General features: G+C 45.3%; 1 protein-coding gene across 2 annotated transcripts in view; it reads left to right on the top strand.

Annotated features, from left to right (window-relative positions):
• Positions 1-21,268, top strand: part of FER (FER tyrosine kinase) — a 369,513-nt gene that overhangs the window by 98,395 nt on the left and 249,850 nt on the right. For both annotated transcript variants that reach the window (XM_075325025.1, XM_075325026.1), the window contains exon 10: positions 11,710-11,832. In XM_075325025.1, the coding sequence (XP_075181140.1) occupies positions 11,710-11,832 (123 nt within the window). The remainder of the gene's footprint in view (positions 1-11,709; positions 11,833-21,268) is intronic.

Genomic DNA, 21,268 nt, shown 5'->3' with positions numbered 1-21,268 from the left:
TCTCAAAAACATTCCCAGTAAGAACGTTCCTCCAGTGTTATTGAACATTTTTGGCCAATGTAATCTGGCTGAATTGGCGTCATGATGGTTCAACTGGTCTTCAACTATAAACCCACTCCTAGTAAATTTTTCTGACTACCTCCTGGGTATGGCAAACATTTTTATGTTACTCTTGCATGGACTCAACCATCTGCTCTGTATGGTATTGCATTCATGCTAAGTCTAACAAAAAACCCTCAAATTTGTATTTGGTTTTCCAGCAGTTATGTTGCTATAGAAGGTGCTAGTAGGAGTTAGTAGTCACACCTGTATTCATTGGCATAGCATGTGTTGACTAACTATAACTATATAGCAAGGATTAAAATATAACTTTTAATACTAATATCTAAAACCAGACAATACATAACATAACGTGCAGTGCATTAAAGTGTGAACTGTAAAAATAGGATAGATCTCACCTGATTCTTCTTCCCGAGTAGATCACACACCACCGAATACACAGGCAAAAGAGAGCCGACATAAAGGGGATATAATGTTAATTCAATCTAACCCCTTTCGTGCCCAGGCAATAGCGTGGGCACTCTCTGATTATTTGGGGAGGGAAACTTGTTGGGATGGGTTAATTTTCACTGCGGTAGCCTGCTTGATTTGGGTGCTGCCCTTGTAATGGTGGAAGCTATTGTATGGGCACGACAGGGTTTAGATTGGTTTGACATTATATCGCCTTTATGTCGGCTCTCTTTCGCCTGTGTATCCGGTGGTGTGTGATCTACGCGGGGAGAAGAATCGGATGAGATCTATCCTATTTTTATTGTTCACACTTTAATGCACTGCACTTTATTAGTATTAGAAGTTATATTTTAATCCTTGCTACCGTATTTTTCGGACTATAAGACGCACCGGACTATAAGACGCACCCTGGTTTTAGAGGAGGAAAATGGGAAAATAAAACTTTAAGCAAAAAATGTGGTCATGACACACTGTTATGGGGCGAGGATCTGCTGCTGACACTGTTATGGAGGTAATGTCCCCAAATTCTCTACTAAGGTACCCCATCCTGGTAATGATCCTCCTGCCTTGTATATGATCCTGCTATAAACCCCCATCCTGCTCCTATACCAGCATCCTGCTCATATTCCCCCATCCTGCTCATATACTCCCATCCTGTTCATATACCCCATCCTGTTCATATACCCCGATCCTATTGATATACCCCCATCCTATTGGTATACCCCCCATCCATCCTGCTCATATTCCCCCATCCATCCTGTTCATATACTCCCATCCTGTTCATATACCCCCATCCTGCCTGCTCATATACTCCCATCCTGTTCATATACCCCCATCCTGTTCATATACTCCCATCCTGTTCATATATTCCCCATCCTGTTCATATACCCCCCATCCTGTTCATATACCCCCCATCCTGTTCATATACCCCCCATCCTGTTCACATACCCCCCCATCCTGTTCATATACCCCCATCCTGCCTGCTCATATACCCCCATCCTGTTCATATACCCCCATCCTGTTCATATACCCCCATCCTGTTCATATACCCCCATCCTGTTCATATACCCCCCATCCTGTTCATATACCCCCCATCCTGTTCATATACCCCCATCCTGCCTGCTCATATACTCCCATCCTGCTATATGCCCCCATCGTGCTCATATACCATCCTGGTATATGGCCTGTATCCTATAGCACAGAGAAAAAAATAAACGTTTATACTCACCTTTTCCTCACTCCCTCCAGCACCGATCATCTTCCTCTCTGCGCCACTGACCTGTGTGTGTGGAGCCGTTCCCCTGCTGCATCGCGATGTTTTCCTGTCTGTGCCGATCAGCTGACCAGCTCAGCACAGATCAGCTGACCGGCACAGACAGGAAGACATCGCGTGCAGCAGGGGGGCGGCTCCACACACGGGGACGGGTGAGTGTACTGATTCACTGCACCCCGCGCTGGTAATGACGCGCGGGGGGCAGTGAATACAGCCGCACATGATCACTCCAGGCTGTAATTGCCAGGGGTGATCATGCGGCCGGCTCTTTGCTATGCGCGCGTCCCCGCTCGTCCTCCCGCCCACCTGTCAGTGCCGGCTTCAGCGCTGAGAGATGGGCGGGAGGATGGGCGTGCATATGTAATGAGCGGGCCCACGTGGTCACGGCAGGCGCTGCTGCTGCCTGCTCGTGCCCCCGATGACCCGCAGCACCCTCATTCCCAGCCGCAGCCCTATAGTCAGACCATAAGACGCACCCCCAACTTTCCCCCAACATTTGGGGGAAAAAAAGTGCGTCTTATGGTCCGAAAAATACGGTATATAGTTATATCTATCAGGATTTGGGCTGTATATCTGCCTGCACAGTTATAATTGATTTTTGATTCATAGCATGTGTTGCCAGTACCCTGGCAAGGAAAATATTACGCTCCTTAGCCCAGTAAGGATACGCCTTGAATGTCTCTCCCTAAAGTAAGAATGCCACTCTTAAATCATCACCCATAAAAAACGTACTCCTGTATTCTGAGAGACAGTACAGAGGATACCAAAACCAAAGAAAACCCTAAAAGCAATTTTTATTTCTAATCTATTATCAAAAATATTCATTTGGTTAAAAACATATAGGAAAATATCCATATAGTAAAGTACCAGACAGATGTCATATAGTGGTAAAAACACACAGTGAGGTATTCTGTTGGGTAGTGGGCAAAATGAGTGTGTGCAGTATAGTGCCACTCCTACTCAAATTATGACTGACTAATAGTAGGATATTTAAGGACCTAATTCTCCCTAAGTTTGCCCCTGCCTATCAGCGGAGGTTGCATCACCTTACTGTTTTGGGTGCCCCCACTCCTCGGTGGCTGACCCTCAAAGCCCTTACCACTATCAAAAAAATGAACCTGATACCACCACCACGTGCAAAGTGCTAAATACACGTCAAATGTACTATTATGATGTAAATATGTATGGTCAGAAATTGATCCCACACTTGTACATAACAGGGCCTATATATCAGTAAAAAAGGTATACCTCATGAATATCAGACGGTGAAAGGCTGGTCACCAGGTACTACAGGTTATCTGTCTGATTGCTGGGACCCCCTGTAGTCCTTTATCTCTGGGTTTTCCTGCTGTAGAACGAATAGCAGTAGAATAAAATGGCCTAAATAATCATTGGACACAATTCAAGTCTCCTTAATATTCCCTGATGAACCCTGAAATTTTAGGGGGGGGGACAAATCGGGATGATCTAATTATCCCAGCAGATAATTAACTGGGATTTTTTTACTGATATAAAGGCCATGCTTTGTACAAGTGTGGGATCAATTTCTGACCATACGCATTTACATCATAATAGTATATTTGACTATATGATGTGTTTTCAGTACTTTGCACTTGGTGGTGGTATCCTGTGGTCCCTGTCCTTAACCTTTGTCCGGCTGAATAGGTACAATTGTAACTATTCCATTTTAAAATTGCAATACATTTTTTTTTCCAAAAGCCGTAGAGGGCTGAAATTTTGTGACATCTCTGCAGTTTTGGTCCAGAATATATTGGCCAAATTTCAATAAAATATCTCCACCCCCTTCCAAGATAAGGGGTCACTGTTAATGTTGTAAAATTATGCAGCCTGACGAAGATTAAATATCATACTATTTGTCAGTCGCTATTATTTGAGTAGGAGTGGCACTATACTGCACACACTCATTTTTGCCCACCGCCCAACCTAATACCCCACTGGGTGTTTTCACCACTATGACATCTGTCTGGTACTTTACTATATAGATATTTTCCTATATGTTTTTAACCAAATAAATATTTTTGATATTAATAGATTATAAATAAAAATTGGTTTTACAGGTTTTCTTTGTTTTTTGTATGCCTAATCCTCTATATGTTAGATCGTTATATGGTCTATAGACAGTATAGATGCCTTGTAGTCACATCATTGCTTCACCTATGCTGGGATGGTGACGCCTTGAAGGACCTACAGGATGAAGAGTGGAGGGGTTTATGGCTCGCTGCTTTACTGCAGGATCAAACTATGTTGATTCCAATACCATTTCAGCTCTCCCAGGGCAGTTCATGACATGCACAGTGCCCCAAAGCTTTGCCAATAGTGACGCACGCCACTGGTACTTTCTGGTACTTTTTTCTTTTTACTTTTGAAATTTTGCACACTTCAGAATTGGCATCCAATTCAACTTCCCCGGTGGCCCTCCCTTTCCCACACCAAGGCTTGTGCCCTGAAGTCTTAAATTGCCATAGAGCACCCATTTATCACATGCAAAGTCATGAGTATGAATACGAGCACATGAAAGAGTGGGGAGGGGGCATTGTTACAGAGACACTCCCTTTTAATTTTTTTCCGGTCAGATCTGTGTTTTTGTGTATGGTGTGTAGTGTGAGTGAATATAAGGAAATAAATCACAGAAAAAGACAGCCATTATTAAAGGAGTTATCCGGCTTCTTTTGACATTTTTTTTTTTTTATTTCCCTATTGGGCTACATTGGGGCAGGTAAGTAGATAGAGACCACTTACCTGCCCTGCTGTCAGCCCCTCTCCCCCGGCTCAGAACGGTCATGTGACCGCTCCTGCCGCGAGTTTGCTGCTTCCGGTCATTTCATGTCTACATGGGCAGGGCCATGTTGACATGCAAATGTGGAACAGCATGTCGCCTCCCTGCTGGGCTGTACAGTACGAGGAGTCCCCGCCCCCTTCCCTGCACCCTCCCACACATTCCCCCCGCACCTCCAGTAACCTCCCCCTGCACTGCTGTGGGGTCCGTGACCTGGGGGCGGGGCCTGGCGGCAGCTGCCGTGGTGTCAGCTCCAGCACCGGGCCCCCTGCCCAGGATCGCACATTCAAATGTACCGGCATCACAGATCACCGATGCCAGTACATTTGAAAGTGCTGATGAGAAGCAGCGCAGCACAGCTTCTCATCACTGTCCCTCCCGCTGTCTGTGCTCTCTTCAGCACAGTGGTGACGTCACTACTGTGCTGAAGAGAGCACAGACAGCGCACGAACGTGCAGGAGCGGCGGGGACCGAGGACAGTTGAGTATGTACTCCACATGTGTTCCCGATGGGGATGGGGGGGGTTGCAGAGCCATATGTGTGCATGTGCAGAGCCATGTGTATGCGTGTACGGTGCAGAGCCATGTGTGTGCGGTACAGAGCCATATGTGTGCATGTGCGGTACAGAGCCATATGTGTGCGTGTGCGGTACAGAGCCATATGTGTGCGTGTGCGGTGCAGAGCCCGATGTGGGGCTGTTATTTGCAATGCTGTAGTGATACCAGGTCAGGTGCTGGGGAAGAATACTGACATGGAATGTGTGTGCAGGGGGCGGGCAGGGGGCGAGGCTGGACACTGGGGTGGGGCTGGACACTGAGGCTGGGTGGTGACAGCTCTGACTGAGGTTTTGCACAGGAACTGGTCAGTTTGCTGGATCTGAATGTAAACAAGAGCTGCAGAGAATAAAGGGATAATTCAAGAGGAACAAAAGTTAGAAAACAAAAAATAACAATGTAGGTGTGATTTATATGACAATACAGCACAGATAAACTCAAACATTTTTGTTAAGCTATTGTCGGACAACTCCTTTAAGGGGTGCTTCACACACAGCGAGCTCGCTGCCGAGATCGCTGCTGAGTCACGCTTTTTGTGACGCAGCAGTGACCTCATTAGCGATCTCGCTGTGTGTGACAATGAGCAGCGATCTGGCCCCTGCTGCGAGATCGCTGCTCGTTACACACAGCCCTGGTTCGTTTTCTTCAAAGCCGCTCTCCCGCTGTGACACACAGATCGCTGTGTGTGACAGCGAGAGAGCGACAAATGAAGCGAGCAGGGAGCAGCTGAGGTAAGCTGTATCCAAGATAAACATCGGGTAACCAAGGTGGTTACCCGATATTTACCTTAGTTACGAGCCTCTGCAGCTCTCACGCTGCCTGTGCTGCCGGCTCCGGCTCTCTGCACATGTAGCTGCTGTACACATCGGGTTAATTAACCCGATGTGTACAGCAGCTAGGAGAGCAAGGAGCCAGCGCTAAGCAGTGTGCGCGGCTCCCTGCTCTCTGCACATGTAGCTGCATTACACATCGGGTTAATTAACCCGATGTGTACTGTAGCTATGGTAGGAGAGCAAGGAGCCAGCGCTCAGTGTGCGCGGCTCCCTGCTCCCTGCACACACAGCTGTGCGCTGGTAACTAACGTAAACATCGGGTAACCATACCCGATGTTTACCTTAGTTACCAGTCTCCGCAGCTTCCAGACGGCAGCTCCGTGCAAGCGCAGCGTCGCTTGCACGTCGCTGCTGGCTGGGGGCTGTTCACTGGTCGCTGGTGAGATCTGCCTGTTTGACAGCTCACCAGCGACCATGTAGCGATGCAGCAGCGATCCTGACCAGGTCAGATCGCTGGTCGGATCGCTGCTGCATCGCTAAGTGTGAAGGTACCCTAACTCAAACCTGATTACCAATCCAGTAGAAAGATGCAGCAAACCCCATCATAAAGTGGGGGCAGCACAGGTGCAAAATACTGATTAGACAGCCACTTATAAACTATCAATTCATGGAGAAGCTGGCGCTTTGTATTAGACATGCACACAGATGAGGCTTGTGTAGGGCGCTAGTCACACTACAACCTATTGATCACTCCCATATACTTTTCCCCAGCACTGTATAAGTGCACCCCACCACTAAAGAACCTGACTGCATCCTGCATAAATCTGCTGCCGCAGGTTTCTCTCATATCCAGCTCTCTTCTGTTCCTCTTTTCAGTGATGTCACCACTTTGTAGACTACCCAGCTTACTCTAGGCTCTATGTGTAAGCCAGAAGTCTCTTTCACAATGTAATCGTTCTGACGCTCTATAAACTTACATTGAAAAAGCCACTTCTGTGTCATATAGAGCACAGTGTGATGGGGAGAACCTCCAATCTAGAGACACTCTCCGTCGCTGAGAAGAGGAGCAGAGCAGCACTGGATAGTGGAGAGGATGGCGATAAATGACTATGGTAATACACTTACACTACACTATATGCACAGAGTTAATGAAAATACACCTTCATCATGGAGCGTAATATTTCTCTTGCCTTGGTGTGGATATTAGCAAATCTGATGTGAGTAACCCTAATGTCATAATTTATCTAGATTTTTTGTCTTCATGATGCAATTGGCTAAAAAAAATAAAGATCTATAGAAAACCTTATATCACAGTTCAGCCATAATGGTAGTTTTTGATGACACGTAATTATATATTGTGGGTGAGCAGTGTCACTTGTACCCCAGTGTGACATCCCCTGATTTGCTCCCCTGCATGCCTCTGATGTGAGCTCCTGTTCTCCTAGGCAGTGACGTGTCCCCCGATTTTTCTCCCCTGCATGCCTCTGATGTGAGCTCCTGTTTAGGCAGTGACATGTCCCCGATTTACTCCCCTGCATGCCTCTGATGTGAGCTCCTGTTCTCCTAGGCAGTGACGTGTCCCCCGATTTTCTCCCCTGCATGCCTCTGATGTGAGCTCCTTTTTAGGCAGTGACATGTCCCCGATTTACTCCCCTGCATGCCTCTGATGTGAGCTCCTGTTCTCCTAGTCAGTGACATGTCCCCCGATTTGCTCCTCTGCATGCCCCTGATGTAAGCTCCTTTTCTAGGCAGTGACATGTCCCCCCGATTTGCTCCCCTGCATGCCTCTGATGTAAGCTCCTGTTCTAGGCAGTGACATGTCCCCAATTTACTCCCCTGCATGCCTCTGATGTAAGCTCCTGTTCTAGGCAGTGACGTGTCCCCCGATTTGCTTCCCTGCATGCCTCTGATGTGACCTCCTGTTCTAGGCAGTGACATGTCCCCCGATTTGCTCCCCTGCATGCCTCTGATGTGAGCTCCTGTTCTAGGCAGTGACATGTCCCCGATTTGCTCCCCTGCATGCCTCTGATGTGCGCTCCTGTTCTAGGCAGTGACATGTCCCCGATTTGCTCCCCTGCATGCCTCTGATGTGAGCTCCTGTTCTAGGCAGTGACATGTCCCCCGATTTGCTCCCCTGCATGCCCCTGATGTAAGCTCCTTTTCTAGGCAGTGACATGTCCCCGATTTACTCCCCTGCATGCCTCTGATGTAAGCTCCTGTTCTATACAGTGACATGTCCCTGATTTACTCCCCTGCATGCCTCTGATGTAAGCTCCTGTTCTAGGCAGTGACGTGTCCCCCGATTTGCTCCCCTGCATGCCTCTGATGTGAGCTCCTGTTCTAGGCAGTGACATGTCCCCGATTTGCTCCCCTGCATGCCTCTGATGTGAGCTCCTGTTCTAGGCAGTGACATGTCCCCGATTTGCTCCCCTGCATGCCTCTGATGTGAGCTCCTGTTCTAGGCAGTGACATGTCCCCGATTTGCTCCCCTGCATGCCTCTGATGTGAGCTCCTGTTCTCCTAGGCAGTGACATGTCCCCCGATTTGCTCCCCTGCATGCCTCTGATGTGAGCTCCTGTTCTAGGCAGTGACATGTCCCCGATTTGCTCCCCTGCATGCCTCTGATGTGAGCTCCTGTTCTAGGCAGTGACATGTCCCCCGATTTGCTCCCCTGCATGCCCCTGATGTAAGCTCCTTTTCTAGGCAGTGACATGTCCCCGATTTACTCCCCTGCATGCCTCTGATGTAAGCTCCTGTTCTATACAGTGACATGTCCCCGATTTACTCCCCTGCATGCCTCTGATGTAAGCTCCTGTTCTCCTAGGCAGTGACATGTCCCCCGATTTGCTCCCCTGCATGCCTCTGATGTGAGCTCCTGTTCTAGGCAGTGACATGTCCCCGATTTGCTCCCCTGCATGCCTCTGATGTGAGCTCCTGTTCTAGGCAGTGACATGTCCCCCGATTTGCTCCCCTGCATGCCCCTGATGTAAGCTCCTTTTCTAGGCAGTGACATGTCCCCGATTTACTCCCCTGCATGCCTCTGATGTAAGCTCCTGTTCTATACAGTGACATGTCCCCGATTTACTCCCCTGCATGCCTCTGATGTAAGCTCCTGTTCTAGGCAGTGACGTGTCCCCCGATTTGCTCCCCTGCATGCCTCTGATGTGAGCTCCTGTTCTAGGCAGTGACGTGTCCCCCGATTTGCTCCCCTGCATGCCTCTGATGTGAGCTCCTGTTCTAGGCAGTGACATGTCCCCGATTTGCTCCCCTGCATGCCTCTGATGTGAGCTCCTGTTCTAGGCAGTGACATGTCCCCGATTTGCTCCCCTGCATGCCTCTGATGTGAGCTCCTGTTCTAGGCAGTGACATGTCCCCCGATTTGCTCCCCTACATGCCCCTGATGTAAGCTCCTTTTCTAGGCAGTGACATGTCCCCGATTTACTCCCCTGCATGCCTCTGATGTAAGCTCCTGTTCTATACAGTGACATGTCCCCGATTTACTCCCCTGCATGCCTCTGATGTAAGCTCCTGTTCTAGGCAGTGACGTGTCCCCCGATTTGCTCCCCTGCATGCCTCTGATGTGAGCTCCTGTTCTAGGCAGTGACATGTCCCCGATTTGCTCCCCTGCATGCCTCTGATGTGAGCTCCTGTTCTAGGCAGTGACATGTCCCCGATTTGCTCCCCTGCATGCCTCTGATGTGAGCTCCTGTTCTAGGCAGTGACATGTCCCCGATTTGCTCCCCTGCATGCCTCTGATGTGAGCTCCTGTTCTCCTAGGCAGTGACATGTCCCCCGATTTGCTCCCCTGCATGCCTCTGATGTGAGCTCCTGTTCTAGGCAGTGACATGTCCCCGATTTGCTCCCCTGCATGCCTCTGATGTGAGCTCCTGTTCTAGGCAGTGACATGTCCCCCGATTTGCTCCCCTGCATGCCCCTGATGTAAGCTCCTTTTCTAGGCAGTGACATGTCCCCGATTTACTCCCCTGCATGCCTCTGATGTGAGCTCCTGTTCTATACAGTGACATGTCCCCGATTTACTCCCCTGCATGCCTCTGATGTAAGCTCCTGTTCTAGGCAGTGACGTGTCCCCCGATTTGCTCCCCTGCATGCCTCTGATGTGATCTCCTGTTCTAGGCAGTGACGTGTCCCCCGATTTGCTCCCCTGCATGCCTCTGATGTGAGCTTCTGTTCTAGGCAGTGACATGTCCCCGATTTGCTCCCCTGCATGCCTCTGATGTGAGCTCCTGTTCTAGGCAGTGACATGTCCCCCGATTTGCTCCCCTGCATGCCTCTGATGTGAGCTCCTGTTCTAGGCAGTGACATGTCCCCGATTTGCTCCCCTGCATGCCTCTGATGTGAGCTCCTGTTCTCCTAGGCAGTGACATGTCCCCGATTTGCTCCCCTGCATGCCTCTGATGTAAGCTCCTGTTCTAGGCAGTGACATGTCCCCGATTTGCTCCCCTGCATGCCTCTGATGTGAGCTCCTGTTCTAGGCAGTGACGTGTCCCCCGATTTGCTCCCCTGCATGCCTCTGATGTGATCTCCTGTTCTAGGCAGTGACGTGTCCCCCGATTTGCTCCCCTGCATGCCTCTGATGTGAGCTCCTGTTCTAGGCAGTGACATGTCCCCGATTTGCTCCCCTGCATGCCTCTGATGTGAGCTCCTGTTCTAGGCAGTGACATGTCCCCCGATTTGCTCCCCTGCATGCCTCTGATGTGAGCTCCTGTTCTAGGCAGTGACATGTCCCCGATTTGCTCCCCTGCATGCCTCTGATGTGAGCTCCTGTTCTCCTAGGCAGTGACATGTCCCCGATTTGCTCCCCTGCATGCCTCTGATGTGAGCTCCTGTTCTCCTAGGCAGTGACATGTCCCCGATTTGCTCCCCTGCATGCCTCTGATGTGAGCTCCTGTTCTCCTAGGCAGTGACATGTCCCCGATTTGCTCCCCTGCATGCCTCTGATGTGAGCTCCTGTTCTAGGCAGTGACATGTCCCCGATTTGCTCCCCTTCATGCCTCTGATGTGAGCTCCTGTTCTAGGCAGTGACATGTCCCCCGATTTGCTCCCCTGCATGCCTCTGATGTGAGCTCCTGTTCTAGGCAGTGACATGTCCCCGATTTGCTCCCCTGCATGCCTCTGATGTGAGCTCCTGTTCTCCTAGGCAGTGACATGTCCCCGATTTGCTCCCCTGCATGCCTCTGATGTAAGCTCCTGTTCTAGGCAGTGACATGTCCCCGATTTGCTCCCCTGCATGCCTCTGATGTGAGCTCCTGTTCTCCTAGGCAGTGACATGTCCCCGATTTGCTCCCCTGCATGCCTCTGATGTGAGCTCCTGTTCTAGGCAGTGACATGTCCCCCGATTTTGCTCCCCTGCATGCCTCTGATGTGAGCTCCTGTTCTCCTAGGGAGTGACATGTCCCCGATTTGCTCCCCTGCATGCCTCTGATGTAAGCTCCTGTTCTAGGCAGTGACATGTCCCCCGATTTGCTCCCCTGCATGCCTCTGATGTAAGCTCCTGTTCTAGGCAGTGACATGTCCCCGATTTACTCCCCTGCATGCCTCTGATGTGAGCTCCTGTTCTAGGCAGTGCCCTGTCCTGCTTGGTCGTATCTCTTGCATCTTGGCTCGGGAGCTTGTTAGAATGAAATGTGTTAGCGGCCGCTTTGCTTTACTTAAGCTGAGCAGGATTTATCGTTTTCTATTTAATTCCCACCTTGTGGACAGCGATTTCATGTTGGGCTCAATTTACTTGTCTTGTGTTGCCCTCTGTGTCATCTCAGGAATATATCACAATTTGTTTTGCAGGTTAAAAACGGCGTCTGAGGAGCTTGCACAGACACAGCATTCACTTATAAGTAAAGAAGAGCTTCTTGCCGAAAGAGCGAAAGAGATCGAAGAATCTGCAAATGCTTGTGAGAGAAAATCGGAGTAAGTTGTTATTATGTAATGAATGGCCACGGTTAAAATGAATGTTGTGTTCTGTCCACAAATAAACGCTTTGTTAATGGGAGTGTGTCACTGGACTGACAGTGTAAACTAAGCACATGGCCTTAATTGTTTTCCAGAGACTCATTAACAGAAGTAGCAGTAGCCCTTTTACAGCCAGTGAGGTACAGAACATTTTTGGCACAGTTTGCTATGTTGTGTATGGAGTGGGCCAGTGACAAGGTGTATTTCTGTGTTGGGCCTCTAACCTAATATACCTCTATTCGGGCTAAAAGCCTACAATTTTATGGGCAGGCGGGAACCTATTTAAATTGTAATTAAAATCCACCTCAGGATGGTGGGACGAGTGCTCAGTCAGAAAGGTATGAAATAAAAAACTGACCAGGACATCCAGACAGACAAATGTGAACAGGTGCAAACTGAATATGCAATATTCCGCTAAGAAGTACACAGCTGTATTCTGAAATGCTAAAGTATACAACCATTGAATATAGGAATTTTGGATCATTCACTGCTGATGCTGGGGGCATGCAAACGAAGTGTGAAGAACAGTGACGGGAGCCTTTTTTTCATGCCATGTGTGCACTGAGCAGACTAATTAGCATATTAAACTTCAGGTTTGTTTGTTTGTTTTTTTTTTTTAGAAAAGGAGGAAGCGACTGGAACACTGAAAGCAATTTTTATACCGGCTGTATATACTTTACAAGGCTAGGTGCAAAGTTTGTATTGTCAGTTTGGCTGTCAGATGCCCTTTGTAAGTGGTACTGTCAGCTTAGAGCTAGAATTATGTCTATAGGATTTACAGTTAATGTTGTAGATTCGGATCTTACCTCTGGGTCCCACAGGTAAGTCCTGAAGAAGGGTCCCCCAGCACCAGTCTGGCAGGTGAGGTGTGTTTATGTCCTGCATGAGGCGCAGCTTGAGAGCCCTCCATCTCTGATTTCTCTGTGCTAGACCATTGGAAAGCCGGGGATGTGAGTGAGGTTTTTGCATAGATCTGATCGAACCAGGGATAAATCTGAAGATTGACCAAACACGCGGGCAAGCACTTGATCTGAAGCTTGCTCATAGACATGCAAAGCAGGCACCACTATGAACATAAGTGGGCACCATTATTCAGACAAAAAGTGATTAGTATTGTAAAGATTTTTTTAATTTTTATAAATTCATAAAACGATCAAAATAATAAGATGCTTATAATAAGGTGAGGGCACCTGTAATGACCGCTAGAGGCCTAGTAATTATAGAAAAGTTCTAGTGTATGCCCTCAGTTATCATGCATGCAACTCCCCTGCCATTCTCTATATGGAGAGGGTTTCTCTGAAGCTATATTAGGCTTTGACATTTCCCTTTGGCCGTGAAGTCCAAATGACAGGATGGAGGGGTGTTTTCGAATATGGCCATCAACAGCAAAATAAATGGCTACAAAGAAAGCCACATAATCTGTTCCCTTGACCTACATTTTATTGATATTAAATACATGAGACATTCCTTGGAATTTTTTGGCATATTTTAGATTACCTAAGTTAAAGCCAAGTGGTACACCTGTGCCCCTTATGCAGATCTGCAGGATTGGGCCATGTCGTAGTATCCAGAGAACAACATAACAGGCTGTTGAAACTTCACTGACAACATTTGTTATTGTTTTATTTTAATTTTGCATCTCAGACAATGGTATTAAGGAATGTAATCAGCAAAAGTTAACCTTAGTCTCTGATTGTCTGACATACAGTCATGAATAAAAAATTAAACAAGGAGCGCATGTGAAGGGTCTGGGAGATAGCGGTGAGGAGGAGAAAAAGAATCTGCTCACCTGATGTGGTTGTGCAGCCCTCGCACAACCACGGTATAAGACGGGAGTGTGGTGTCAGTAACCTTCTAACCTATTAGCCCACGATGTCCATTCAGGGAAGCAAATTCCTGAAAAGCTGGTCACGTGACATATCACTGGGCGTCTCTGGTAATCTGTGTATATCGAAATGCGTTGTGGCTGATGGAAAACAATAAATTCTACAAAAATTAATACTGTGGCCTCCTTAGCGCTTTATCAGACCGTGCTTCCATTCTTTACTGACATACAGTCATGGCTGAAAAAAAAACAAAATTGTTGGCACCATCCCAAAATTGTTTCTGTCATGCGCAGTATGAAGGCGGGTGTACACGTCCCAGCTTCAGCGAGGTCTAGTGCGCATGACTGGAAGTGCCGGGGACTTCTGAACAGTGGAGACAATGGACACAGGTCCGCGCGTCACCGCTGTTGATGCTGCATTGAGTTGCATGTTAGCACGCCCCCTGTGGGCTTGCTACCCATGCTAAGAGGGCGGACTAGTCGAGGGAAATAACGCCCTTGCAATTACTCCATGCGCTCATTAGCATATGATTAAAGATCTTTAGAAATACTTTTCCTTAAGATCTTTTTATCGATGCTACTAGATGCTGGGATGGTTAAGCAGGGATTAGCAATATGCACACAGAACTGCTCGTGGTTCTGGGTGCATATTGGACCTGACGAGTTCCATTTAAGGAGGTCAGGTCTCTCAGATTCAGTCATTCAAATATCTACTTAACATTTGGAGTGGAGCATTCTAGCTTTTGGCTCTCTTAACCATGCCAGAGCCTGTTTTTGCCTTCGTGACCGGGACAAATTTTTTTTTTTTATTTCTGACCAGTGTCACTTTGACAGGTTATAACTCTGAAACGCTTCAACAGATCCCAATGATTGTGAGATTGTTTTTTCGTGACATATTGTACATCAGGTTAGGAGTAAAATTAAGACGGTATCTTTTGCATTTGTTTGTGAAAACATCAGAAATTTAACGAAAATTTTGCAATTTTGAAACTTTTCATTTTTATGACATTAAACCAGAAAGTTATGCTACAAAAAATAGGTAATAAATAATAATTCCCACATGTCTACTTTACATCAGTGCAATTTCTGAAACATAATTTTTTTTTTATTAGTAGGTTAGAAGGATTCAAGGTTTATCAACAATGTCAAAAGTGACGCAATTCTGAAAACTGCACCCCTCACACTGCTCAAAACCAAATCTAAGATGTTTATTAATGCTTTAGGTTCTTCACAGGAACCAATGCAATATGGAAGAAAAAAAATGAGAATTTTACTTTTTCCCAAAAAATTGTTACTTGAGCCTCAGTTTGCATTTTCACAAGGGTAACGGAAGAAAATACACCATTAAATGTATTGTGCAATTTCTCCTGAGCACGCTGATACCTCATATGTGGTGAAAATCCACTTTTTGGGAGCACTGCAGGGCTTGGAAGGGAAGGAGCGCCATTTTGTATTTTTGAAAGCTAAATTGGCAGGAATAATTAGCGAATGCCATGTCACCTTTGGAGACCCTCTGAGGTGCCTTAACAGTAGAGCTCCCCCACAAGTGGCCCCATTTTGGAAACTAGACCCCTCAAGGAATTTATCTCTGTTTGGTGAGCTTACAGGTTTCAGGTAGCTTTTTTTTCACAAGGGTATCAGGAAAAATGCACCATAAAATGTAATCTGCAATTTCTTTTTAGTACGTCAATACCCCATATGTGGTGGAAATCAATTGTTTGGGTGTACGGCAGAGGTCACAAGGGAAGGAGCACCACTTAAATTTTAGAGTGCACAATTGTCTGGAATAGATAGCGGATGCCATGTTGCGTTTGGAGAGCCATCCATGTGAGGTCTTGTTTTTTTGTGTGATGAGTTGATTTTTCTACTGGTACCATTTTCGAGCGCATAACATTTTTGGATCGTTTTTTTATTATCATTTTTTTGTAGGTAGAATTAACATGAAACGGTAATTCAGGAATTGTTTTTTCTCATTTTGTTTTTATGCTATCCACTGTTTAGTAAAAGTAACAACACAAGTTTATTCTTCTGGTCAGTACGGTTACACCGATACCACATTTGTTATTTTTTCATGTTTTGCTGCTTTTATACAATAAAACAATTTTTTAGAAAAATTATTTTTTTTTTGCATAGCTGTGTTCTTGGAGCTATAAGTTTATGTTTCCGCTGACGGAGTTGTGTGGCGGTTTGGTTTTTGTGAAACAAGATGTCGTTTTCAGTAATGCCATTTTTGTTTAACTTTTTGGTTACGTTTTATTCCACTTTTTTTTTTGGCAGTATGAAGAAAAATAATTTTTCGATGCATTTTTTTTTTTTTTAAACTGTTCACTGAAGGGGTTTAAATAGTGTGACCGGATTGTAGATCATGTCAGGCCGAATGCGAATGTGATGATGCCAAATACGTGCACTTTTTTTTTTAGTGTGTGTAATTTTGTTTTTATATACATAAACGTATTTTTGGGTATAACTTTTGCAGGTTTTTTTTTTTTTTTTTTTGCTTTTCTTAACTCTTTTAGCTAGTCCCTATATGGGACTTTAACTTTACTTAGTATGATCATTGGTATGCATTGCCACGCAGCAGCAGCATAGCAATGCATTATACAGGCAGTGTCAGGTTTCAGATCACCTATCAGACCCTGCTGCAGGCTGGGTCTGACAGGCCACCGTACATGGCAGACCAGGAGGTCATCATGTGATTTCCGGTTGCCATAACAACCCTCAGGTCCTGCGTGATCCTGGGAGAGGTAAGAGAAGCAGCTCTCTGTACCTCTGAAACTTCTATGTGCCAGCAATCACAAAGGGTTAACATCACCAGGACCTGATCCAATCAGATCCTGCTGATATCTCCAGGCAGAACTACCGTTCTACACCGGAAACTTGGTGATGGCAGCATGCAGGGGGTCGCAATCCCCTCCTGACCACAGACTGTTGATAAACGTCAGCTCTGCACAAAGCCCAGCAGAAGCTGACGCTTATGTACCGTCGGTGGTTCAGGTTTCCACCTTGGCTATCTCCTTTCAGAAAAAACTTAGCAGCGGATCTACAGATGAAGATGTACTTAAGTTTCCAGTTTTTGAACCCAGCAGGGAGATTTCTTGCTGTCCTATAGTGTAGCTTTAATTATAGCCATTTCTCCCATTGGATTTCTTTTTGTCCAGCGAACAGGCATCGTAGGGGTCAAGCCACTTCAAAAGCAACTATGCATTTTGAAACAGGATAGCCATTATTCAGGCTTATAATTTAAAGAAAAGGGCGCTCCCCCTTCATCAGGATGCATTCTACCCGTGCAGTGGGAGCTTCCTGGGCATTTGTCCACCGGACTTCGGTCCTGAAGCTCTGTAAAGAGGCTACCTTGGCATCGGTTCATACATTTTCAAAATATTACAGGATCCACACTTTGGTTTTGTCAGGTTAGATGTAAGTTGGGCAGGAAGAATTTACAGGCAGCTGTGGCTCAGGCCTACGCTTTAGCTTTTCTAGTAAGTTTTGTGGTACTAACAGAATATTTACATTTTTTCCCATCCTAGGGACAACTTTGGGACGTCTCATGGTTCTGTGTCCCTCTATGAATTGACCGTGAAATGTACATTTTTTTTTTGTACTCCCTTAAAATTAGTTTCAAGTTAGTCTTCAGTGGGGGTGACAGTCCCTCTCATTGGTCACCGATTGGGCATGTTTTCATGTTGTTCTGCTCTTGATAATCTGTTATAATTCTTTATTTTCCTTCTCTCTTCTTAATGTTTTCTCGCAAAACTGAGGAGACCGGTGGGTAGCAGGCAGGCTATAGTCTGCTGGGGAGATTGTCGAGAAAAAGAGTTTATGGTGATTACCAAGAATCTAGATTTTACGTTGAGGGTGTCAACAATTTTGGCCTGCCCAGTTCTTTAAATTTGTGTGAAATTGTCAAATTTGCCTTTTTGTTCCCCAGTTTTTTTTCCTTGTGTTGTTTCAATACACACAAGAGAAATAAACGTGTATAACAAAACATGTAATTGCAATAATTTTTTGAGAGAAATACTTAATTATCTGTAACAATTTCAAGGGTGTAAACACTTTCGACCATGACTGTATAACACCGCAAACTGAAATGTAAGCTGTTGTGGATTTCATGTTGGTCAGTGTTTATAAAGCTACTTTCACACATCCGGATTTTTGCTCTGCGGCACAATACGGCGTTCTGCAGAAAAACCGCAACCGGCTTTTGTAACGCCGGTTGCGGTTTTTTTTGCATAGACTTACATTAGTGCCGTATTGTGCCGCAGGGGCTTGCGTTTGATCCGGTTTTTGCCGCATGCGGCAGATTTAGCAGATGCCGTGGCCGGATCGAACGTTCCCTGCAACGTTTTTTGCTCTGGCAAAAAACACCGCATCGCGCCGCATCCGGCCGCTGCGGCACATTTTTCAATGCATACCTATGGAGGCCGGATGCGGCGCGATGCGGAAAAAAAACGCATCCGGTCCCCGCATGCGGGTTTTTCCACTGCGCATGCTCAGTAGCATGCCGCAACCGGAAAAACCGGACGGGTCGCATGTAAAAACTTATGCAACGGATGCGGTGTTTTCGCCGCATCCGTTGCATAGTTTTCACAGCCGGATTGAGCCGCACTGCAAAAACCAGATGTGTGAAAGCAGCCTTAGCCAGGAATCGCTCCCAAGCACTTTAGATATGTGAATCTTCAGTTATGCTCTTACTGTTTGAAATCCACTACTTTTATTTCTACAACTGCTGAATATGCTGAAATGATGGTGCCAACTATTTTATATACATATATACAGATGTGCAGATGTGGCCAAAATTGTTGGTACCAAAAGTAAGTAAAACCCACATTGGTCATTAAAATAGCTTGAAACTGACCAAAGTAATTTTCAATTTATTAAATAATATCAACTATTGAAAATCACTTTGCTTTGCTTTGCTTTGCTTTTCTTTGCTTGCTTTGCTTTAGAGTTGTGTCTCAATAGAAATATAAATAATGAAAATTGCTTGGTGAAAAATGACATTGCCCTTAACTTAATATTTTGTTGCACAACGTTTTGGGACAATCACTGCAAATAAACGATTTCTATAACTCTGAATCAGTCATCTACACTTGTCCGCACGTTTTTTGGCCCACTTGTCATGATCAAACTGCTCTGTCTCAGATGTGAAAGCGCTCCAGACTGCATGTATCAGCTCCTTCCACAGATATTCAATAGGATTTAGATCAGGGCTCATAGATGCCACTTTAGAATAGTCCAATTCTTTGTTCTAAGCCATTCTTAGATGTTTTTAGCTGTGTGTTTTGGGTCATTATCCTGTTGCAAGACCAACTGAGACCAAGCTTTCGGACATTGGGCAGCACATTTCAATCTAGAATCACTTGATAGTCTTAAGATTTCATTGTATCCTGCACAGATTCAAGACACCAGTTCAAAATGCAGCAAAGCAGCCCCAGAACATTACTGAGCCTCCTCCATGTTTCACAGTTTGTACAACGTTCTTTATTTGTAGGCATCTTTTTTGCATCTGTGAACATAGAGCTGATGTGACTTCCCAAAAAGCTCCAGTTTTGCCTCATCTGTCTAAAGGGTGTTTCTCCAAAAGCTTTGTGGCTTCTCAATATGCATTTTGACAAATTCCTGTATCGCTTTTATGATTTACTTATATGAAGTTCACCTCTAATCTCATTGAAAATTGGTCTGGGCTCTGTTTATCATTCAAGTTATCCGTCTCTTCAATTTGTCATCAATTTTTCTCTTGTGACCATGTCCAGGTTGGCTATAGTCCTATAGACCTTAATCTCCGGAATAATATGTTCAACTGTAGTAACAGGAGCATCAAACTGTTTAGAGATGGTCTTAGGCTATGTGCGCACTAGTGCGTTTTACCCGCGGATTTGCCGCGGAAATTTCTTGAGAAATGTCTGCAATCTTTGTGCAGACATTTCCCAGCAAATCCTATGGTAAAAAAAAAATAGCTGTGCGCACTGGTGCGGATTTTTCTCAAGAAATTTCCTTGAGAAGAAATTTGAGAAAATGAACATGTTCATTATTTCCGCAGGTACCCTGCGGATTTCGGCAGTACAGCCTGCAAAAATCCGCAGGGAACCACCCGCGGGAACATCGCGACTATTCCTCGGCAAATCCGCGGCAAATCCGCATGCGGATTTGGTGCGGATTTTTTCCGGAGGTCCGGAAATCTTTCACTCCCAGAAGTTTCTCAAGAAATTTTCTTGAGAAACTTCTCATTTCTAGTGCGCACATAGCCTTATGGGGTTTACTTTAACATTTTAGTCTATAATTTTCTTTCTGCTCTCCTGACACAACTCTCTTCTTGAAAGGGTTTTCCCCACTAAAAAAAAAGCTAATTTTAAAGTTGATTTTAATTAATAGACCTTGGGATAATAACAATTTTCACAATTGGATGTGTTGTAAAAAAAATGTTTCTGTGTTAGATAATCTTATAAATGTGTCCTTACTATGTACTGTGTAATGGCTGTGTCTGACCGTACAGGTACATGGTCTGATCGAACCATATCTCCTGGTCTGGGGAGGACACAAAAGAGTATAAAGACATTTCAACACTGGATCATAGTTGATTATTTTTGTGAGGTAAAACGTTTCCCGCCTTTTCTAGGAATGTTTTATTTCAAAGAATAATTTGTGATCTAATGTTGTAATGTCTGTTTATTTATTTTTTTTTACCCTGCCCAGAAGATATGGTATGATCACACCATGTCCCGAGGCATTTTAACGTTATCGGAACATTTTTTTCAAATATATCCAATTGTGAAAAATATTTTTATTACGATATCTATTGATTAAAATAAACTTTAAAATTAAGTTTGCTCATGAGAAATCCCTTTAATTTTCTTTTGTCTGTGTTCATTGTGATTTACAACATGATGGCAAACAGTACAGTGACTACTTTTCACCCTGTAAATAGGCAGACGCACTGATTACAATTACAGGTTGTCAATTACAGGTCACACCTTAGATAAAAGCAGTTATCCAAGAATGTTTAATTTTGTTGCTAAGAATTGGCAGGTGGTTTCTAACTAACTGCCTGTTGTGCCCAGCACCGATCTGTGCTGGAACTGGGTGATTATAGACCACTGCTTTAAGAGATTGAGCAGCTACTGCTGATGGCATGTTGACAGAGCAACTCTTCCTCTTCCTTGCTGCTCTGTTGATGGGGTGTGACTGCTGATGTAATGCTGCTTTACTGGTAGCTATCTGCTGCCCTGTTGATGTGGAACAGGTGAATTGCCGACAGGATTAGTCTGGGATCGCCCTGAGCTGGCACTTGGCAAAACAGTCAGGTAGTTAGCAACTTTCCTGCTTGTTAGTTTAAAAAAAATAAATAAATAAAAAAATAGTCCTGATTAACCCCTTTTAACATGTCCCTGTGGTGAACTTACTTTCTAGGGATACTTTCAAGGCCATTTTCATTGTTTTTTTACTTTTTTTTTTCTGTTTAACTAGACTTCAAAAGCAATATCTGATATTCAGTAAATTTAAACTGAAAATTACCTTCCAGTTTCCAGATATATCTTTGGCCATTGTGGGTTTTTCTTTCTTTAACAAAAG

Source organism: Anomaloglossus baeobatrachus, chromosome 1 (assembly GCF_048569485.1).
Source record: "Anomaloglossus baeobatrachus isolate aAnoBae1 chromosome 1, aAnoBae1.hap1, whole genome shotgun sequence".
NCBI lineage: Eukaryota > Metazoa > Chordata > Amphibia > Anura > Aromobatidae > Anomaloglossus > Anomaloglossus baeobatrachus.
This window is presented reverse-complemented; position numbering and strand designations above follow the sequence as displayed.